The 19,798-nt window shown below is 22.0% G+C and overlaps 7 protein-coding genes across 7 annotated transcripts; 2 read left to right on the forward strand and 5 right to left on the reverse strand. All coding sequences in view use genetic code 6, as the record gives it.

Annotated features, from left to right (window-relative positions):
- Positions 1-1,063: 1,063 nt before the first annotated feature.
- On the reverse strand, positions 1,064-3,593 carry TTHERM_00703330 (hypothetical protein; the record flags this gene model as incomplete). The annotated part of the gene is made up of 6 exons (XM_001032004.1): positions 1,064-2,173; positions 2,223-2,691; positions 2,755-2,915; positions 2,978-3,208; positions 3,262-3,400; positions 3,454-3,593. The coding sequence occupies 6 exons, from the start codon at positions 3,591-3,593 to the stop codon at positions 1,064-1,066; spliced, it is 2,250 nt and encodes a 749-aa protein (XP_001032004.1).
- An 824-nt stretch (positions 3,594-4,417) lies between these two features.
- TTHERM_000703331 (transmembrane protein, putative) lies at positions 4,418-5,110 on the reverse strand (the record flags this gene model as incomplete). The annotated part of the gene is made up of 1 exon (XM_012800051.1): positions 4,418-5,110. One exon carries the CDS (start codon positions 5,108-5,110, stop codon positions 4,418-4,420), a length of 693 nt encoding a protein of 230 aa, XP_012655505.1.
- A 315-nt stretch (positions 5,111-5,425) lies between these two features.
- Positions 5,426-6,349, reverse strand: TTHERM_00703340 (phosphatidylinositol 4-phosphate 5-kinase; the record flags this gene model as incomplete). Its single annotated transcript, XM_001032005.2, has 2 exons — positions 5,426-6,105; positions 6,211-6,349. The coding sequence occupies 2 exons, from the start codon at positions 6,347-6,349 to the stop codon at positions 5,426-5,428; spliced, it is 819 nt and encodes a 272-aa protein (XP_001032005.2).
- A 1,939-nt stretch (positions 6,350-8,288) lies between these two features.
- TTHERM_00703350 (polyketide cyclase/dehydrase) lies at positions 8,289-9,418 on the forward strand (the record flags this gene model as incomplete). Its single annotated transcript, XM_001032006.2, has 2 exons — positions 8,289-8,536; positions 8,587-9,418. Exons 1-2 carry the CDS (start codon positions 8,337-8,339, stop codon positions 9,416-9,418), a joined length of 1,032 nt encoding a protein of 343 aa, XP_001032006.2. The 5' UTR covers positions 8,289-8,336.
- A 1,198-nt stretch (positions 9,419-10,616) lies between these two features.
- TTHERM_00703370 (hypothetical protein) lies at positions 10,617-12,443 on the forward strand (the record flags this gene model as incomplete). The annotated part of the gene is made up of 1 exon (XM_001032008.2): positions 10,617-12,443. The coding sequence occupies one exon, from the start codon at positions 10,617-10,619 to the stop codon at positions 12,441-12,443; it is 1,827 nt and encodes a 608-aa protein (XP_001032008.2).
- A 1,320-nt stretch (positions 12,444-13,763) lies between these two features.
- TTHERM_000703379 (hypothetical protein) lies at positions 13,764-14,178 on the reverse strand (the record flags this gene model as incomplete). The annotated part of the gene is made up of 2 exons (XM_012800052.1): positions 13,764-13,849; positions 14,046-14,178. The coding sequence occupies 2 exons, from the start codon at positions 14,176-14,178 to the stop codon at positions 13,764-13,766; spliced, it is 219 nt and encodes a 72-aa protein (XP_012655506.1).
- Positions 14,179-15,258: 1,080 nt separating this feature from the next.
- Positions 15,259-19,205, reverse strand: TTHERM_00703380 (colon cancer-associated Mic1-like protein; the record flags this gene model as incomplete). The annotated part of the gene is made up of 10 exons (XM_001032009.2): positions 15,259-15,384; positions 15,440-15,568; positions 15,620-15,717; positions 15,774-15,926; positions 15,982-16,113; positions 16,171-16,330; positions 16,386-16,501; positions 16,555-18,511; positions 18,872-18,944; positions 19,018-19,205. 10 exons carry the CDS (start codon positions 19,203-19,205, stop codon positions 15,259-15,261), a joined length of 3,132 nt encoding a protein of 1,043 aa, XP_001032009.2.
- Positions 19,206-19,798: the final 593 nt, after the last annotated feature.

The following is a 19,798-nucleotide window of genomic DNA, read 5'->3' on the forward strand; positions in this document are numbered from 1 at the left end:
TGAGCTTTTTGAAGTGCTTAAATTGCTATTTTAGGGGATGAAATAGAGCTAGAAAATATATTGGTCTGTAAATTCTATCTATATATACTTTATTTTAGAAGTTTACTTATTTTTCTAAATATAAAAGTTATCTACAATAATAATAATTAATTAATATTTGTAATGCAATCAATTCATTCAAGACTTTTGAATTTATAATTAGTTATTTTTATTATTATTAATTCATAAATACAAACAAGAAAGCAAGCAATTAAGCAAATAAGCAAAAAAGCAAAATAATATGTGAATCATAATACATTCATAAATAGATAGATATATTAGTTAATATTCAAAATTAATTTCAAAATTATTAATTGACTAATACAATTAATCTCTTAATCGATATTTTATTTACCTATTTATTTACTTCAATATCTTAAGTATACTTTTTAATTAGCTCTTTGAATTTTCTTAAGCTTGCTTTTTGTTAGCCAAATCAAAAGACTAATTTTCTCACTGACTTTTATTGTCAATTCAAGAAATTATGAACCATTATTTCAAATAAATTAAAGATATTTTTCAAAAATAAAAATTTATATTGATAAAATTCTCTTTTGAATATTTACTGAATTTAATATATTTTCGCCTAAGAATTTTAAAAATATTTCAAACTATTTTTGTTCCAGATTCTAGAAAAGACCATTTTAGTTTATAAATACCTTACAATATTCTTTTTGTAATACAATAAATTTTTATTTTCTCAAAAATTTGTGCCAGTAAATATCGTTAATCAGCCAACTAACAAATTGCTTCATTTTTTGAATTATTTGTCAATAATATCTACTTCAGTTTAAAGAAAAAAATAATAAATAGGTAGATATTAAATTAAATTTGCTTTTAATTTAACAATTATGAACTACTTTTATAAAATTCATACTTTATATAAAACAAAAATTGATTAATGACTAAAAATTTGTTTCCTAAATTACTAATTTAGCTAAAATTTAGCAAGATTTTGTTTAAACTAATAATTTAGAAAATAGTTTACTCTGTGAGAAATTATTAAAATAAATTTTAGATTTTATCAATCAGAATCTCCATCATCATCTGAAATATATTCTTTTTTAAAATCATCAACTTCTTCGAATTCAACTTCTTCCTTATTATCAGCTTTACGTAATGTCTCTAAAAATTCTAAAATCTCTTAAGTTTATTCTGATTCTATACCTTCAACCTTTCCTTAGTCATCGACTTAAAATTCTAATTCTCCTGCAGCTTAAAATCCCATTTCTTCTAATTATTCCAAAGATTTCCCTTTAACATCAAATGGAATTTTCTCTGGGTTTTCACCTAATACCAACATTTATTCATGGAAATTCTCAAACAATTCTTTAAAGCTTTCAATTTTTTCTTCTTCTTAATCAAATCCTACTTCTTTGTCTTAATTTTATTACTCTATTCTTTTAGCAGCTATTTGTTCTATGCTCATGACATTAGTCAAATTTTATAACCTCAATTTCTTTTCATTATTAACTTATTCCTCAACTGCATCAAGTTTTTACTCAATCTATTTAAGAATCTGATATTTACGCAAATTCACTAAATATGGTAAAAATTATTTATGAGTTTAAGGAAACTTGACAATACAACCTAAAGTATGATTTGCTTCAATAATTAGTTGATTGAATATTTTTACATTTTCTTGAGTTTTTTTACCTTCAAAATACTCTTTTAAGTGAGAAATTTAATCTGATTGAGAAATTCCTGATTATTCCCTCTATTTAAGTAAACCTATCATAGTTTTCAATAGCACTGTTTCTACAATTCTATCTCTCTTTTCTCTATTTAACTAACCTGTCACAAACTCGTAATTATAATTTTAAGGCTTTTCTTCTAATCTCTTTACAGACTAAGAAAATTACTCTAAATTTGGCCTCCATTCTAACTCATATTCGCCTATGCGCTTAATTTAGAAATTTTATAATTTATGTAATTCTAAAGCATATTTCGAGTTATATTTTTCATATTTTTATAGAATCTAATCAACAGCTTCTTTCCCTTTACCATATTTTTCTTTAAATAAGCCATGGAATATAGTGGTATTAAAAGGATTAATTCCTGATTCTAAATAAAATAAAGTTGATTTTTCCAGCAAGTGGTTAATTATAACATATTTTTCTAGAATTTCATCTGCCTTTCATATAAAAAAGTTAGTGATTAATCGTATAAAAAAAATATTATACATCAATTTGCTGCTCTTTAATTAGTTCAAACAAGGGTCTCTCCTTAGAGTAGTAGTCATATTTTGATGATTACTTTTCTGCTGCCTTCATAATGTGTTCATAGTCAGGATCCTCTTTAAAGTACCTCTTAATATTCCTAAAAGAACGAGAGTACTTTTTTGAGGTAAATTTGTCAGCTGTAAAATAGCCTTAATCCTTCTCATTATCAATGTAAGCTCTAAAAATCTAATTCCATTCAGGTGCCATTGGTTCTAATGTTTATACTGCAACTTATTTAGTAATCTCATTAGGAACAATTATTGCTGATTTTTTAAAAGTTCTTGCAGTCTTTTTGAAGATAGATGCAGTATAAAGGATTGACTTATTTAATAATAAGTCACTATAAATCTCTCTTACTTTGATTCTAAACATATCATATATTCTCTCATTTTCAAAATAAGGATATCTCTAATCATGATTTTGCTATAAGCTATTATTTTTATTTACACAAACAATTTAACCTCATAATTTACTTAAAAAATATTATGTTTACTCTTCTTACACAACTTATATAACATGATAGAATACATCTTGCAACTACTTTAAACTTAAACGTAAAGCTAAATCTTCAAAAACTAAATTTATATCAGGTTTTCCAAAAATTAAATGTCTATTAGGTTTTTCATAAAGATGAAATCCGCATGAAAGATGATCCTATAGGAAATTAAAAGTATAAATAATTGAACAAATCCAACTCCTCTTTTAAACTTACTTACTTCCATAATTGCTTATCTTGTAGATTTAATAACTCTATAAACACATTAGTCTCCTTCTTAGTAGAACCAGCTATTTCCAAACTCTAAATCTTCTTAGAAAAAATGAGTTAATATTTCTTTAGCTGGCAAATCTTCTTCATTATTCTATATCACAGGCTCATTTTCGTATATTTTCTTACCAATTTGATACTCTTTCAATTGTAGTCTATTTAAACCTCCTAAAACAACTGACTATAAATTAATTGATTATCTATTATATTATAATTTTTCATCATAAATTTTACCTTTGGATCAAATTAACCAACCATAGCTAACACAAAATTAGGACTTCTAGCATCTTGTTAAGATCCAATAACTATTTATTCCTAACCATAAAGCTAAACCCTTTAAATTTCAGGATTGTAAACATCGTTTTATAAGAAGCTTATATAAATGTATAATTAATTAAACTTAATATTCTACAATTATAAATTTACTGATAGTTTTCTGTTTAATGTTTTAATGATTGAGCTCTTTTTTGTAAATGCCTATTTAAAAGAATTTCTGTTTTTTTCTAATTTCTTGCAAGAGTTCCTCCTGACCTTGAGAAAGTGTATTTGCTTATAAAATTTAACATTTCTAAAAATATCTTTCAAAGATGCTTTCAAAAACTTATTAAAATTCCAAAAATTAAATAAATTTATCAATTTATTATAAAAACTCATGGTATAAATAAATAAAGCAATTTATAAGATATTTTTGTTCCAATTAATTAACATTATTTGGAAATAGAACTTTTCAGAAAAAATTTGAAAAGCTAATACAATTAAAATACTTAACTAAATTATTAACTTCTACAATTCTATTAATGGTATTAAATTAAATTATGCTATTTCTATATAAATTAATATTTTTTATTAATTGTATATCATGACAATTATAATTTTTTATTATTTATCAAAATTAAACTAAAATATTTGTTATAATTTTAATTATCTGAAACATAATTCATGTTTTAAAATTATATTTTTTACTTGAAAAGGAAGATTAAGTTTTAGAATTTTAGATATTTTTCAAACTACTTAAGCAATTCAAAAAGCAAAACAAAATCTATATTTGCTATTTGAAGATGGATTCAAATTCAATTTTTTTCAGATCAAACCCTAATTCATCTTAAAAATAATAAAGATGTATGTATTTACATTTAACCAAAATATATTAAACCATAGAGTTTTTTTAAAACTAATTGAGATATTTTTTTACACTAATAAGCTTTTTTCTTTATTATTAGTACTAATTTATTTTTTTATTAAAAAACTTCTAGTAATTCAGAAAAATTAGTATTTAGAATATAAAAACAAAAACACAAAACTATTTAAAGAAAGTACTAATTACTTTACTTAGTTAATGTAGTATTTGATAATATAAATAGATTTAAAAATATGATACTTCATATTTAGCTCATCTAGTCTCCTTATTTGGTAATCTAATAAATTTTACAAACAAAAAAAGAGTATCTTTAAAAGAAGACTTAATTTTATTAAAGTTTATTAAATGAAGGGCTATAAATTTTTTTGAAGTTAAGGTTCTGTTTATCATTTTATATAATTTTTAAAACTTTAATTTATCATTTTTACCATAAAATTAAAAGAATGATTTCTATTTATTTATTAATTTAAACTCAAAATCTTTCATTTGTTAATCTTATAAGTTTTTTTGTTTTTTTACTTCCTCTTTTTTTATATTTTACTTATGAGGGTTTTATTTGGATTTCCTTTGAATCTCCTAATTCTGAATTTATTTTCCTTCTAATTTATTGAGTAACTTAAACTAAAGTTAATATTTGATTTTATCTGCAATATAATTAAATGAATAGCTGATAGCAATTTTTTAATCAGATTTAATTAATTTTAAATATTTTACAATAAATCTAAATTTAATATAAAATAAAATTGTAAAGTCAAATATTATACAGATTTATCTTATAAAATACCTTGTTTTGATTTATTTATCAATTATATAAAATATATTTAAAAATAATTTAAAATTAAAATTGATTTTATTTGATTTAGATTTTTAGAATTATATTAATATATGAAATAAATAAATATTTAATTAATTTTATTTTAAAGTCCTTAGAAAAAGAGAGAGCATTGAATTAGTCGTGGCTCTCAACCAAAAATAAAATCTGGTAGGTGGTTAGGCCTTAATTAATAGTATGTAAAGGATAAAGAAAAGAATATGATTTTAGAATTAATAATATTTATTTGAGGAGATTATAAAATGCATTTATATACTTTATAAAAATGTATTTATTTTGTTATAGTAAATATTTATTTAGTATAAGTAAGTAGTTTTTATTTATTTAGTTAGTTATTTAATTTTTTCAAAAATAGTCAATAAAAAAGTGATTTCAAAGCTAAAAGAGCCAACCATAAATAGGGTAAGTAGAGATTGATGCAAATACTTTCAAACGAGAGGCTTATTGCTTATTAATTCCTAAAAGTAGTTTAGCTCTCTGCTGAAATTAGGTAAAAATGACTACCAATTTTGAGGGAATTAGATTTCTTCTTCAGGTAGCTCTTATATTAGTTTATCTTGTTTAAAGATTCCGCATCTAACTAGTTTACCCTCAAATGAAAATATTTTTCCATGGCCTTCGTATTTATCTTCTTTCCAAAAACCAATGTAATATTTTTATTGATAGCAGTAGCACCCAAATCCTTAATAAAGCGAGTTTTTGAAATACCCATAATAAAATTAGAATAATTTTTCATTTTATACAAAGAAGAATTTTCCTAAGCCTGATTAATCATTATTTTACCACTAGCCAGAGTAGATATTTCCATTAGCAAAGTAGAAGACACCTTAACCATCTCTTCCGTTATCTTTTATTCCACCCATATATATACTGCCTGATGGATAAAAATAGATGCCTTAGCCGAAGAGTTAACCATCTTTAAATGTTCCCTCATACCTATTATTATTCGTTTTACCAGTCTAAGTAACTTCATATTATTTAGAGTTTGAGGGAGAATTTGAAACTCTTTGAGTAAAGAATTTCACTTTGTACTCTAAATTAGCAAATTCAGGAGATAAATTCAATTTTTTTTTGTTTATTTCCATCTTGTCGTCTTCATTTACTTCATCTGTTTATTAAAATGATAAATAATATAAATGTAGAAGTTTGATGTCATTTTTGATAATAGCCTTAAAATTTTTAATGAACTAATAATAATAATGACAAATTTTACCTAAAATTAGTCCTGAAGCTATTTTATTGTCAAGATCATTCCAACTGGCATTAGAAGTTATCTGTTTATAGAAGTTTGGAGAAGATGAACCACTACTACTTTGTCTGATTGGCTTATTTAATGTTTCTGTGTTTCCCATCTTGAAATTCCAAAAATGAATCTAAAATAAATTCTTGTTTTTCCTTAGTTGTTTTATAAATATCAAATAATATTCTTTCCTGACAGCTCCAGTTAAAGATGGTTATTAGCTTTAGGCTTATGAGTTAGTTTTATGTAAATTCTCTTTTATCTGGTGTATAATTTTAAATTTTTTATATTTTTTTTATTTATTATTTGTTATTCCTTCCCTTAATTTAATCAATAGTTCTATCAACTTAGATTGATAAGTGTTTTTTCTAATAATCAACCAGTTAATTAACTAAATAAATAACAAACAAAGAAACCAGAAACCTAAAACCCTATGTTAAAAACTTATTTTCTGCTAAATAGTCCTACTTAGTAATAGATGTATTTAAGAGTGAAATATATAGTACATAACTTTAAGATAATAAAAAGTTTTTATGACTAACATTTTTACTACATATTTAACATTCATTCAAACTATTTTGTGGCAAAAACAAATTTAAAATATTCCAACCACTCAAATTAGAAATAAAGTAAGAAAAAAAAACAATAACACGGCTGCTACTAATAAAAAGTAATTTAGGTATTAATAAAGTAACGACTTGCATTTTTTATAAATTCTCAAAATTGATCTTAGCTGATTTAAGAAATTTGATAGCATCGTTAAAAGCAAAACAAGTCAAATATTATGATCATAAATCACAAATAAAGTACTACTTGATTCATAAATAATCAATTGTTTATTCAAGTTATTTTTCCTTTCTTCTTCTACGATACTTTGAATTAACAAAATATAAATGACTTCCATCGCATATTAATAATATTACTAACATATGAAAGAGTTAATATTCTTGCATAGAAGAGGAGAAGGATATTCATCTTTTATAAAATTAAGTCTTAAAATGAAGGTGTTAATGCGTGTGCTTGTCTTGCTTATTTAACCATTAATTTTTTAAACTTATAAATTTGCCTAGACTAAAGTTTAAATATAAAATAAAATCCACTATAAAAATATAATATCAAAAAAACCAATATGTAAAATAATTACAACCAAGATTCAACTAATAATAAATAAACATTTTATATTTGTATCATTAAACATGTTTAGAATTTATTTTCAAAGATTCTTGGGTGATTAAATTTGCTTAAAGAATATTTTTTGTGGTTAATTGTTAACTTCATAATCTTAAAAGAAATTTTAGCCAGTCTTTGATAAACAAAAATGAATTGATTGATTTTAAAAGTAATGGAAAAATAAATAATAAATTTAATTAATATTTTAAGAAATATATTGAATTATTCTATAATAATGTTAAACTATTATTTATTAATCTATACTATATTATTAATTTTTAAGTTTTTATTTAAATCTATAATTGTCATAGGATTCTCAGATTTATAATTTATTTGAATATGAATTGGTTATTTAGAAAAATAATTTAAATCTAGGTGTTAATATAAATTATAAAATCAAATGAATTATTCAAAGAGTAAAATTTTAAGAAAATAAACAACATTAAACCAAATAAAAGTAAGAATTTTACTTTTTTTTATATAAAATGGATTTATAGCTTTTAATAGTAAATTTTTTGCAAAAATTGTTAAAATAATTTTTTTAAATCTAAATTTAATTTTTACCACAATAATTGATCTTATTTAATAAGCTTTTTCAATCAGTAAAACTTGAAGTTAAATATATGTATTAAAATAAATAAATAAATAATTTATTTTTTAAACTTAACATAAATAACTATAAAATGAAAGAGATATAATTAATGAATAAATAAATACATATCCATTCATTCACTCTTCAAAAATCTAGTAAATTCTTTTTTTTCTAATTATCATTTTTTAATTGAATTTATTTGCTTTCAGATATTTAAAGCTTAGAATGCATTTATCTTTTAATATTAAATTTGATATTTATTAAAGACCAATAGTAAAATATCAAAGAAACAATATTTATTTACTTTATAAAATTTGCCCAAATAATTCAATTATAAATGATTAGCTAGATATTGAAAAAGAACTTTAAAGTTTAGTTAGCCAACAAATCACTTTTTTTAAAAAGTTGCTTAGATATGCATTACAATCAGAAAAGTATTTTGCCTTACAATGCTTAAGATTTCTTTTAGGTTGTTTATGAAGTAGAAAATTATCATAGATTTCTTCCATGGTGCTCTAATAGCATAATTCATAAGCGGTAATCTTTTTTTTGAATGAAAAATAGTAACTAAATAGAATATCTAATAGAAAAGGATTTTAATATTTTGAAGCAGAGCTTTTTGTAAATTTTAAAGTTTACTAAGATTCATATATATCTAAAGTATCATCAGATGTCACAAAAGATAATTACCAGATTATTTCATTATCTAATAACATATCAGCTTTTAAGCATCTTTAGAGCACTTGGAAAATAAAACCACTTTCAGAAAAATCATGCTAAATAGATTATGACATTGAATTCGAATTTAAAAATATTCTTTACTAGACAGTGGCATAAATGTTTTTAGATAATGTAATAAAAAAAATAAATTAGTCTTTTGAAGAGAGAACTTATTAACTCACAAAACAAAATTACTTTTAATAAAATAAGCTTTCTGTATTTGTAGATTTAAATAAATAGTAAGAAGTATAAAAGTAGGTAAATGAATAAGTTGTTTCTTAACAATTCAAATAGGTTAACTAAATGAACTTATAATTATAGGATACGAATTCATAAATAAATAGCAATAAAAATTAGGACGAAACATTTGAATAAACCAGCAAATCATAGCTAATACTAGAAAATTAATAAATTAATACATAGAATACTTATATGAGTAATAAATAAAGTATAATTATAGAGCATGATTTGATCTAATAAATAGAATAGCATATAAAGTAGATGGTTTAAAAGAATATAGCCAAAGAAGATGAAGCTTCAATATTTTTAAAAATCTTCTTAAAGAGTCCAGAATAATAAGAATTAATAACTAATGCATATAAATTTTTTATAATAAATAAAGGTCTTATTAATATGAATGAAGATCAAGCTAATTGGAAATTTTTATCAGTTCTTAGATCTTCTACTTTATATAAATGATATTCATTATTTAAATCATTTCATTTTTGAAATTCGACTGATTATTAAGAAAAAAATTATAATTTGTAAAATAAACTTAATCTCATACAGGCTTATTATGATAAATGAATGGATGCTATATTTCTTAGAATGAAGTATAAATAATTAACTCTGTTTTTTATTTATAAAGTTAAAAATACAACTAAAAAACAATACAAATAGAAGCTTTTTCATCAAAAATAAATTCTACTAATTATTTTTAAATTAAGTAGTTTTATTTCATTTAATTTTTACTATATAATTTGGCAAACATTAAACTAGTTAAAAAAATATAAATCATAACTTATTTAATATGTTTATATATTATCTATTTATTTATATGTAAATTTATAAAGTTATAACCATTTATTTTTAAGTGCATTTTTCCAATTTACTATTTATGATAATCTTTAATATACTCTAAATCCTCATTAATTAAGGGCACCCCCACCTCCATCTTTGAAGCCTACTCTGAGGCCCATTCCATTATTGGCCATTATTATTATTATTATTTTTAGGTATGAAATAGAAGAAATTACATTACATTATCTCCAATTGAAAAATTATATTTTAAGTTACTGTAATTAATTATGCTATCAAATAAATTAATAAATAAAGATCTTCTCAATTACTAAAGTGTCTACTTGAAATGAATCACTTTCAGTTTGAGGTGATTAAAAATTAACAAAAAATTTAAAATAAAAACTTGAGTACCATAGACAATAAATAATTCGTTTAATAAATTATTTTTTAAATAATTGATAAGCTTATTTAAATATTATCTTGTTAAATAAATATGATTTTACCATTTAAAAATTTTTTTCAATCTAGATATTAATATTGTTGATAATCTTTTTTTTGTATTTTCATTTATTAAATTCATTTTATTTAACCATTTTTAAAATGAAAAATTAGTATCTATAATTGTGTTGTTTTTTATTTTGGAAGAATATATTATAAAAGTTAAGTAAAAATTTTAATAAATTCTGATTCAAGAAAAAAAATTCTTCTCCTTTATTCTGATTTAGATAATTTATTAAATCAAATCAACAATTTTCTACAATAATCTTATCTTATTTAAGATATCAATATCTTAAAAACTAAATCCAATTTGTTTGTTATTATTAATAATAATAAATTAAAATAAAATTGATTTAATTAAAAAAAGTAGGAATTTGTAATGCAATAGTAGGAGATATAAGAAGACCCATTTTACAAAACAATTAACTTTAAGAATAGAAAGACAGAAATAAGCTATCATCATTTGAAGCAGGAATATGCTACTATTGAAAGAAATTATGGGAAGCTTTCTAGTTTAATTATTGATTTTTCATTTTGTTAGATTAAATAAACTACAATAGATAGAGTTATGAAAGATTTATTTATGATATATGAGATTGACGATGATAGGTTTTAACATAAATTCTTTTTTTTAGAGGATCTTACAATAAAGTCTTATTAAAATCTCTTCTAAAACTTAGATTTTATCTCTTACTTTTTTATTTACAAGAATATTAAAACAATAAAAGTCGAATGTGATGCTACTTAGGCATATTCGTTTTTCAATGCAACAAAGTCATCTAAAAAGGTAGAGAAGATAACTTGTGAAGAATACTTCTAAAAATTTTACAGTGTCTATGAAATTGACTCCAACTCTTTCATCACTCAAATAGATCTCAGTGGAGTCGAGGATCAAATTTAACATTTAAATATCATGATAGAGTCTAATAATTTAGATAAACATATGCAACTTTTCAGTAAAGCCTCCACACTATAGTATCTTAACATGACAATTATTAATCTGTAAGATTTCAAGAAAGATTTCAAACAAATTATTAAAAATCTACAGCAAAATGCTCCTTTACTTAATAAATTGCATATTCTATTATACACGGATGATCTTATTCCTCCAATTAAAAAAGATAAATTCTAAAGTCATCTCTCTATTGAAGTTAGCTATAGATTTCCTTTAAATTGCTATGACTATAAGAGCTTACTAAGAAAGGTATATAAATTTGCAGATTAGAATGATAGCTTAACAATAAACCCAACAGTATAGTATAATAATTTTACACTTAAATTAGATTTTAGTAAATAGACGCTCTCATAAGATGATTTAAGTGAATTTTTTAAGTTTATTTCAAAGTGTAATAACAAGCTTTTATCTATTTAAATATCTTTCCATAAAAACTAAGAAATAACTAACAGATAATGGGTAAATATAATAAATTATCTAGGTTCTTACGAGGAGCTAAAAACTGTTATTATAAATGGAACAAATGTAAGTGTATCAGTAGTTGCATTAAGTGTTGCTAAATTAATGAAATGTAGAAAAAATAATATAAATATTAATGGCTAAACCTTACTAAATAATAGCTTATCCTTAAATCTATTCTAACTCAGTGACTATACATTAGATGTTATCTGCTTAAATATATTTGACGAGAAAGCTCCAAGAGTATCTTGTCTAAGCATAACAGCACACCAGGTGATGGGAGATTTATAACCTTTTAGTAATTATTTATCAAGATCAAAACACTTGATGAACTAGTTAAAGATTAGAATAACCTCATAAAATGACATAATGAATTTATTTTATGGAATTCTTAATGATATTTATAACATCAAACGATTCGTCAATAGTATTTCCTTTACCTAAGACAATGGATGCTCATTTAATGCTAGCAGTATTGTAACATAAATCAAAATAGAATAAGGAAATAATCTATATAGTTTTAGAAGTGTTAACAATGAAGTATTAACGGAATAGATATCTCAATTAGTACGTCCTATTATAATGCCTCTTGAAAGTTAATAAATTTTAAACAATGAAGGCTTTGATGCCTATGCAAAAAGATTTTAATTATTTATGGAGTTCAGAAAAGTCTTAGAAATATACAGATATAAAAAATCATAGCCATCTGTAATGCTAGCATTTTATACTTTGATTGGTCCTGAGCTAATGAACAATCCTTATCAAATTTACACTGATTTATATTATGATTGATAGTATTTATATACAAAAAATATTTATTTGTAACTTTAATTTCCAAACAATAATTTGAAATATTTTAAATCAAAAATGTTTTCAAAAAAATAAAAATTGTTTCATGATTTTATTATAATTTGTAGTTTCGTTTGAAATATTATTTTTAATTTATTGCGAAATATTGAAAAAATATTTATTTTATTTACAAAAAAGAATTAAATTTATTTAAACTATCTTTTAAGAATAGTAAAAATTTATGAAAAACTCTTTTTATCATTTATATTTTATTTAATTTGTATTAAAATTTAAAAATATTTTAAAATAGAAACAACATAATTCTGACTTCAATAATAACTGCATTTTGATATTAGATTTAGTTGATAAAATTTACTTTTTTTGCTTACTTTTATATTTTAAAATTAAAAAAATACCTTTAACATTTACTTTAAAAATTTTAAAAATATTTTGGTTTGTTTTTAATTTCAAATAAAATAATTTTAAAATTAATGTATTTATTTTTTAATATTTTGTTTGAGGATTGATTATATTTTTATATGGTGATAATATGCTTAAAAATCTTAATAATATTTTTAAATTTGAATTTAGTAACTTATTTCGTATCTAATGTTGGTAATTATATCAAGTATTTATACATTTTATTATTATTTCGATGATAGTATACTTGCAAGCTGTGTAGAGTGCTAACAAGAATCCATCTTTGTATAAAAAATTATAGGTGAAATGAATGAATATATTTATAAATTTTGTGGAATTCTGAAGAAATAAATAAACAGCGTATCCTTTTTAATTTGAATGCAAAATTTTAATGCTAATATCTTCTATCAAACATTCCTTTGACATAAGGAGAAATTGAATGAGCAGCAATAATAATAAAGTTATATATCAAAAGATTGATTGACAGACAGAATATTGTTAAATACGCTAGGAGGAAACTATAAATTAGATTTTTAATTGAAGAGGGATTTGAGAAGAATTAAAATGAGTAGTATAATACAGGATTAGAAAAGGAAGGATATATACGTTTCATATGAAGATAATATATGAAGTTTGCCATCTTATAATAAATATTTATTTACTAATTTACAGCTAACAAATTATTTTTAAAGATTGATAAATAGGTTAAGCTTAATAGCAAGTATCATCTGATAAAGAAGTCATTTGCCTTATTTACTATATTATTATATTTAAAATAGCCCTATATATATTCCCCTTCTGTATGCGTATCCTCCAAATTCAATCATCACGATAAATTATGTTTGTTATAATTTTTGAATCTTTTTTAATTATTGATTCAAAGATCACACACATGTAATTCTCTCAATTAGGCTTGGTGAGATTGGGATTTTTCAAATAAATGTCGTTAGTGAACTCAAAAGTTTGACGGATCTTTTCAGCGCAAACTCCTTTTAATTTATACATTAAATAAAGTTTAATATTATTGCAGAGTTTATTTTCTATTATAATTTTGCAAAAGCTTTTTTGAAATAATCATGATTCAAGAATAATCTTGTATGACTGCTATTCTGATTTAATCTCAAATGTTTTAATTGACAAGGCTCTTGTAATAACTAATATTTTTGTAATTTGCTAATAACATACTTAAACACTATTCTTCAGTATCAGTAATTTTATCATCGTGACCCTTCAAGACGTCGCACTTTTAAGCGCAAAGGGTAGAATAGTTGATCAAAGCAATGATACCTTCGTGTTGGATCTTTCTTTTATCGCTCATTGATTTTTATTTGAATCTTTTCTTCTTTTTTTTCTTATTTTTGTTCTAAATATAATAAATTATTTCTTTATTTATTGTATTTTTATTTTCTAAAAATATGTGCAAAAATCATGCAGCAATTAAACAAGCAAAAAAAGAAAGTTGGATTATACAATATCAAATAGCAATTAATAAACAGAGTTATTATATCCTATCAAATACTCAAAACAAATTAAAAACTATGCATTCTTAATCTTCTATTAACTTTTTTTATGCCTAAAATAAATTTTTTATATGCTAAATGAATTCTTTTCTTGATTTATTTATAAAATATTAAAAATAAAAGCATTTTTCTAGTAATCAGTTAATCGTTTTTTATCTATAAAATTTTTTCCTTAAATCATTTTATCATAAATCTTAAAATGATTAAACTTTTATTTTTATTAATAATTTAATATATCTTTACCAATTCTTTTTTTGCTTTTTATTAAAATATAATTTTTTATTGAAAATATTGTCATAATTTTAATTCTAAACATCTTATTTTTGATGGTTTCCTGCTGAATTATATTAAATGGATAATTCTATTAAAACCTTTTAAAAAGATGAAGATTTAATAAAAAACATATAAAAATTTTATTATTAGTTTAATTTATAATAAAAAAGATTGAAATATTATATTTTTAAATAAATTTTTATTAAATTTAAATTATTATCAAAAACTTATATGCTTTCTATGAATATTATAGAAAAGAAGATTTGAACCTTCCATAATATTAAAAATTCCACTAGAATATTTAGTAATTTTTTTAGTTATTTAAATTAAAATGAGTGAATAAAAAAGTTTTTCTAATTTTATTTTCAATCAAATAAAAAAGAATTAAAAAGTAATTTTTCTAATTAATAAATAAGTAGAAATTATAAAGATTTAAAAAAATGTAAAATTACACTAGAAAAAGTATATTTTTTATTTTAATAGCTTATTTTTTGAATTGAATAAACCAAAATTAATTGTTTTTTTAATTGATGATTAAAAGTTAGATTAAATTTTTTTAAATTAAGTATTAGACTACTTTAGCAAAATGAAAACTACTTATTTAATCATATTAAGTCAACTTGATTATACATTTATTAATATTTATTTTATTATTGTTAAAAGCTAAGTTCGTCTAAGAAATCTTGATAAGTAAAACCAAATTTTTCATTTCCTCTACTTTTACTAATAATCTTTAAAAATATTTATTTATTAAATTTCAGCTTAATGATTAAATAAATTTATTACTTCTCTAAAATATTCTATAATTGATTATATTTTCATGTCTCCGTTTTAACTAAGCAAGATTTTTATCATCTCTTTTAAATTTATTTTATTGACTGTGTTTTTTCTCATAAAATCAAGAGCTTGCTAAAACTATAAAAAATATTTGAAAAATAAATACTTAAAGCAATAATATTTATTTACGAGTCCTCTCCTCAGTAATATATTAATTATGATGTAATATTTTTTGAGTCTGTAAAGCATATCAAGCCCAAGTTAGAATCCTTGCTTAAAAACAGTATCTAAACAAACAAAAGGCTTATAAATACTAATTTTTTAAATATTTTAATTTATTTACTTGAATTCATACTAATAAGTATTTGTGCAAGATCCTCGTTATCTGTGATAATACGATATTAAACAAAGAATAAAAAAGTATTAAATTTTTGTTGTTCAATAAGAAGTTTTGCCAATAAATTCTAAAATTTAGATTCAACTGGGATTTCAAGCTCTAATTTATTATATAAATTAAAACAATTTAAAAAATGAATAATAAATAATTTTACCTGTTGACTGCTTAATGTATTCTGATAAAATATCAGTTAAATAACTTTTATTTGTCTATTAGTTAGTGTATAAATGTAAAAAGAATAAATAATATAAATCACCAGTATCAATAACTTCGTAGGGCTTATTCTCTGTTTAAAATTAAATAGATTTTTTAATAGTTTTTTTGATATCAATTAGTGATATACTTGTCTTTGAACTATATTTCTTTTTATAATTTGATAAAATTTAGTTAAATACTTATCCAAAATATCTAATATCTTTATTTTTCAAAAATAGCTGTCTTAGATGTTAAAGTCCATATTATTTGCTATTTGCTCTTCTAATAATTACATTAAATCCTTCAATCTTTTATATTTTTTATATTAAATAAATACTATTTATTTAATATTTAATCAATTACTTCATCGGTTGCCAGCTTCTCAATTCTATTTATATCCACTAAAATAGTGCAGAATTTTCTTTCTTTACAATTTATTATGAGCTCATCTTCTGTAAAGACATTCTTATCTAATTAATCTATAATTATTTTATTTAAATATATGATGCAGTTTGGTTTATTAAAATTTTACAGATTTATCCCTTGTTTTCGATTTTTAAATAATTTTCAGGCTTTTCTGTTAATTCTACATAGTCCTATTCGCTATAAATTTAATCAGGTTGCTGAGAAGATATTATTTAAGATTACACCATCTTACTTTGAATATTTTAATTTGAATGATCATCATCTAGCAAGTCTATAGGATTATTATTTTATGATTGTTACCCTATAGACTCAGTTCCTGTTTAATCAAATATGTTATAGTTGCTTTACTTGTATTTAGGATCAGCTTGCACTAAAGAATCCCATACTTTTTCAGTTTATTCATTTGTAGTTTATAAATTAGTTGTATTGAAATTTAGTAAATCTAAATCCTTCTCAAAGGTATCATTTTCATTTTGCTACTGATTTTTTGAATTGCTTTCATTGTTTAAATTTTAATTTGAAATATAAGAAATTTCTCTTGACTAATCAATAAAATTAAATTGATTAGTTTGGTATTATTACTAAGCTTAATTTGTTTATTCATCCTATGCAGCTATGTCCTCCTCAAGAAGAAGTGACTATTTTTTTCTTTAAGGTGATAAATTAAAATGAGATTCGTCATTTATATTGTTTAAAGCAGAAATATCTTTTGATTCTTAATCTAAAATATTAACTTCAACACTCTTATTCATCAAATCGTTTTATTGTGGTTATTTTATGTCATCAAAAATATTTGTGCTAGTGCTATCTTAAGTTTAATATGAAATATAATCATTATTTTATTGTGTCTTTTAGTTAATTTTGTTGCTTTGAATAGATTCTTAATTACTTGTTTATTTGCTTAAATCAGGATGCTTAACCGCTCTTACAGCTGCAGATTATTTTCTACCACTTTTGTTACTATTATTACTGTGATGATGGTGATGCTATTGCTGATTATGTTGGTTGTTGTAATGTTCATTATGATGACTATTTTGGCTCAATAGTTGTGGATTTTCAGTTTGTCTGTAAACTTTTCCTGTTAACTGATTTCCTTGCTAATTGTTGATTTGTTCACTTAATCTGGGATCTTCTTTTACAGATTACGCATATCTTTCATTTTCTACTGTTTATTCTTCTTCATCTTCTTCATCATCTTCTTATTCATTTCTGCTTTTAAGCATAGCTAAAACGATTGTATTTTTTCTAGAAAAATTACGATCTTGCCTGATTTCTAAGCACTAAGGTGGACCTATTTAATAAACAGATGTTCTACTGCGAACATCATACACTAAAGATAAATTTTCTGTTGTTGAATGAATAATTAAAAGATTGTCAGCAACACTAAAACGGATTCCTGTTTCGGATGGAGAAACTAAATTAAATTCGCATAGAGTAACTTTTTCATAGCTTAACTAATAAAGAAAAATCTTATTGTAATAGGGATTCAAGTATGCTAAAAATGTTTTTCCATATAAAACTACTAAAGATATCTTATGACATACGTCAGGATCACGTGGAATCAAAGTAAGCTCTTTATTTCTATTGTCCCCGATTGTAACAAAGTTTACAATATCGAATTTCGACTGTAATTTATTTAATTGCTTAGTAAAGAAATTAATGACCGAAGAAGATTGGGATTTAGTTTTTTCAACTCCTTAGTCTTTTTTGCTTGATTCAACTTTGAAATCAACTCCTCTATATTTAAAACTTTATCTTTTTTCATTGAAATAAAAAGGATAAATCTTTCCATCTTCGTAATTATTAGCACAACACAAAACTTCATTAAATGGATCGAACCAGCATGCACTGATATCTAAATTAATTATTTTCTATTCCTTTAATTAGTGCTTATCGTGGTCAAGCTTATAAAGAACAACCCCGCTTTGCTTACATAAAACAAAATCCACATTCCTTTAACTTCCATATATCCACTCAAAATGGATTATAGGATCCATCTTATCATCTTTGCTTGTTTTTAGCTTATTTTCTTTGCCTTCCTATCCTTTCAAGTGAACAATGCTCTATTTTTAATATTTAAAGAAAGAAATATAATTAAACCATCTTTCCTTTTTTAAATATTTTAAATCTAATTAAAAAACAAACATATGTTTCATCTATTATAAACTTAAATTATTTCTTAATGCTCTCCTAACTAATTTTGCATTCATATCAATCTAAATTAATTTTTTAATAAAACTTATAATTCTTCTTGCTTACTTGATGTAAAAACGTTAAATCTCATTTTCATTTATTAAATGACTATTAATTTAAAAAATTAATGAGATATAACTCAATTCTACTATAGAATCTTAGATATATTTTTCCGTTTTTAAAAATGTAAAGAATTGATTATTTTATTTATATATTTATTAATGAATTACTAGAAGATTATGAGCAATAGAATAAGCCATATATCTTTCTTTTTTGTGAATCTACAAATCATATATTGGTCCCCTATTATTTAGAATTTAAAATTTTAGATAAAAATAAGAAGGCTTTCTAGAGAGTAATTAATTATTTTAATTACTCATAAGGTATATTCATTTTGCTGATGTTCTGATTGTCAATAGATATCTAAAAGACTGTCTTTTTCTATCTGAATATCATGCACCGAGTACCTTTGTTGTAAAATATTTGAAAGAAGTCCTTCTTTGGAAAATATTCTTCAAAGAGCGGCTATTCTTTGCAATATATTGCTCCATTTATTGAATCCATTACTACTTAAAATATTTGGCTTTTATTTATATTTATATACAAATGTTTAGTAAAATCAGTATATTTATTTATTAAATAATTAATTTTTTGTATTCTTTTTAATAAATTATCAAAATATTATTAGTAATGACTATTTTTTTAATTATAAAAAATTAATTGAATACTATTAATGATTATCATCATTCCAAATAAGATACATACATATATACATACTTAATTATATTATTACTATTATGAACTTTGAAAATAATTATTTATCTATTTATACCTACCTATAAAATGTAAAGCTTGATAATAGCGAATCTTTCTGACAAATTTAAAATTAAAATAGTAAAAAATCAAAAATCAAACATTTTTGATGAAATAAACTAGATATTAACTGATTGTCTGTAAATCCTTTCAGTTTTACAAGATTTATATAAAATATATTTAGAATAAATGTTAATTAATTTATGTATTTAAACATTAATAAAATAATCTGCATTTTAATATAACTAGTAATCATAATATTTATTATATAAGTGCCATATTAATTACTTATTATTGAGGATGATTGTATAAAATATTTCAATTTTAATACAAGTTTTTGTTAA

Source organism: Tetrahymena thermophila (genome assembly GCF_000189635.1).
Source record: "Tetrahymena thermophila SB210 genomic scaffold scf_8254391, whole genome shotgun sequence".
NCBI lineage: Eukaryota > Ciliophora > Oligohymenophorea > Hymenostomatida > Tetrahymenidae > Tetrahymena > Tetrahymena thermophila.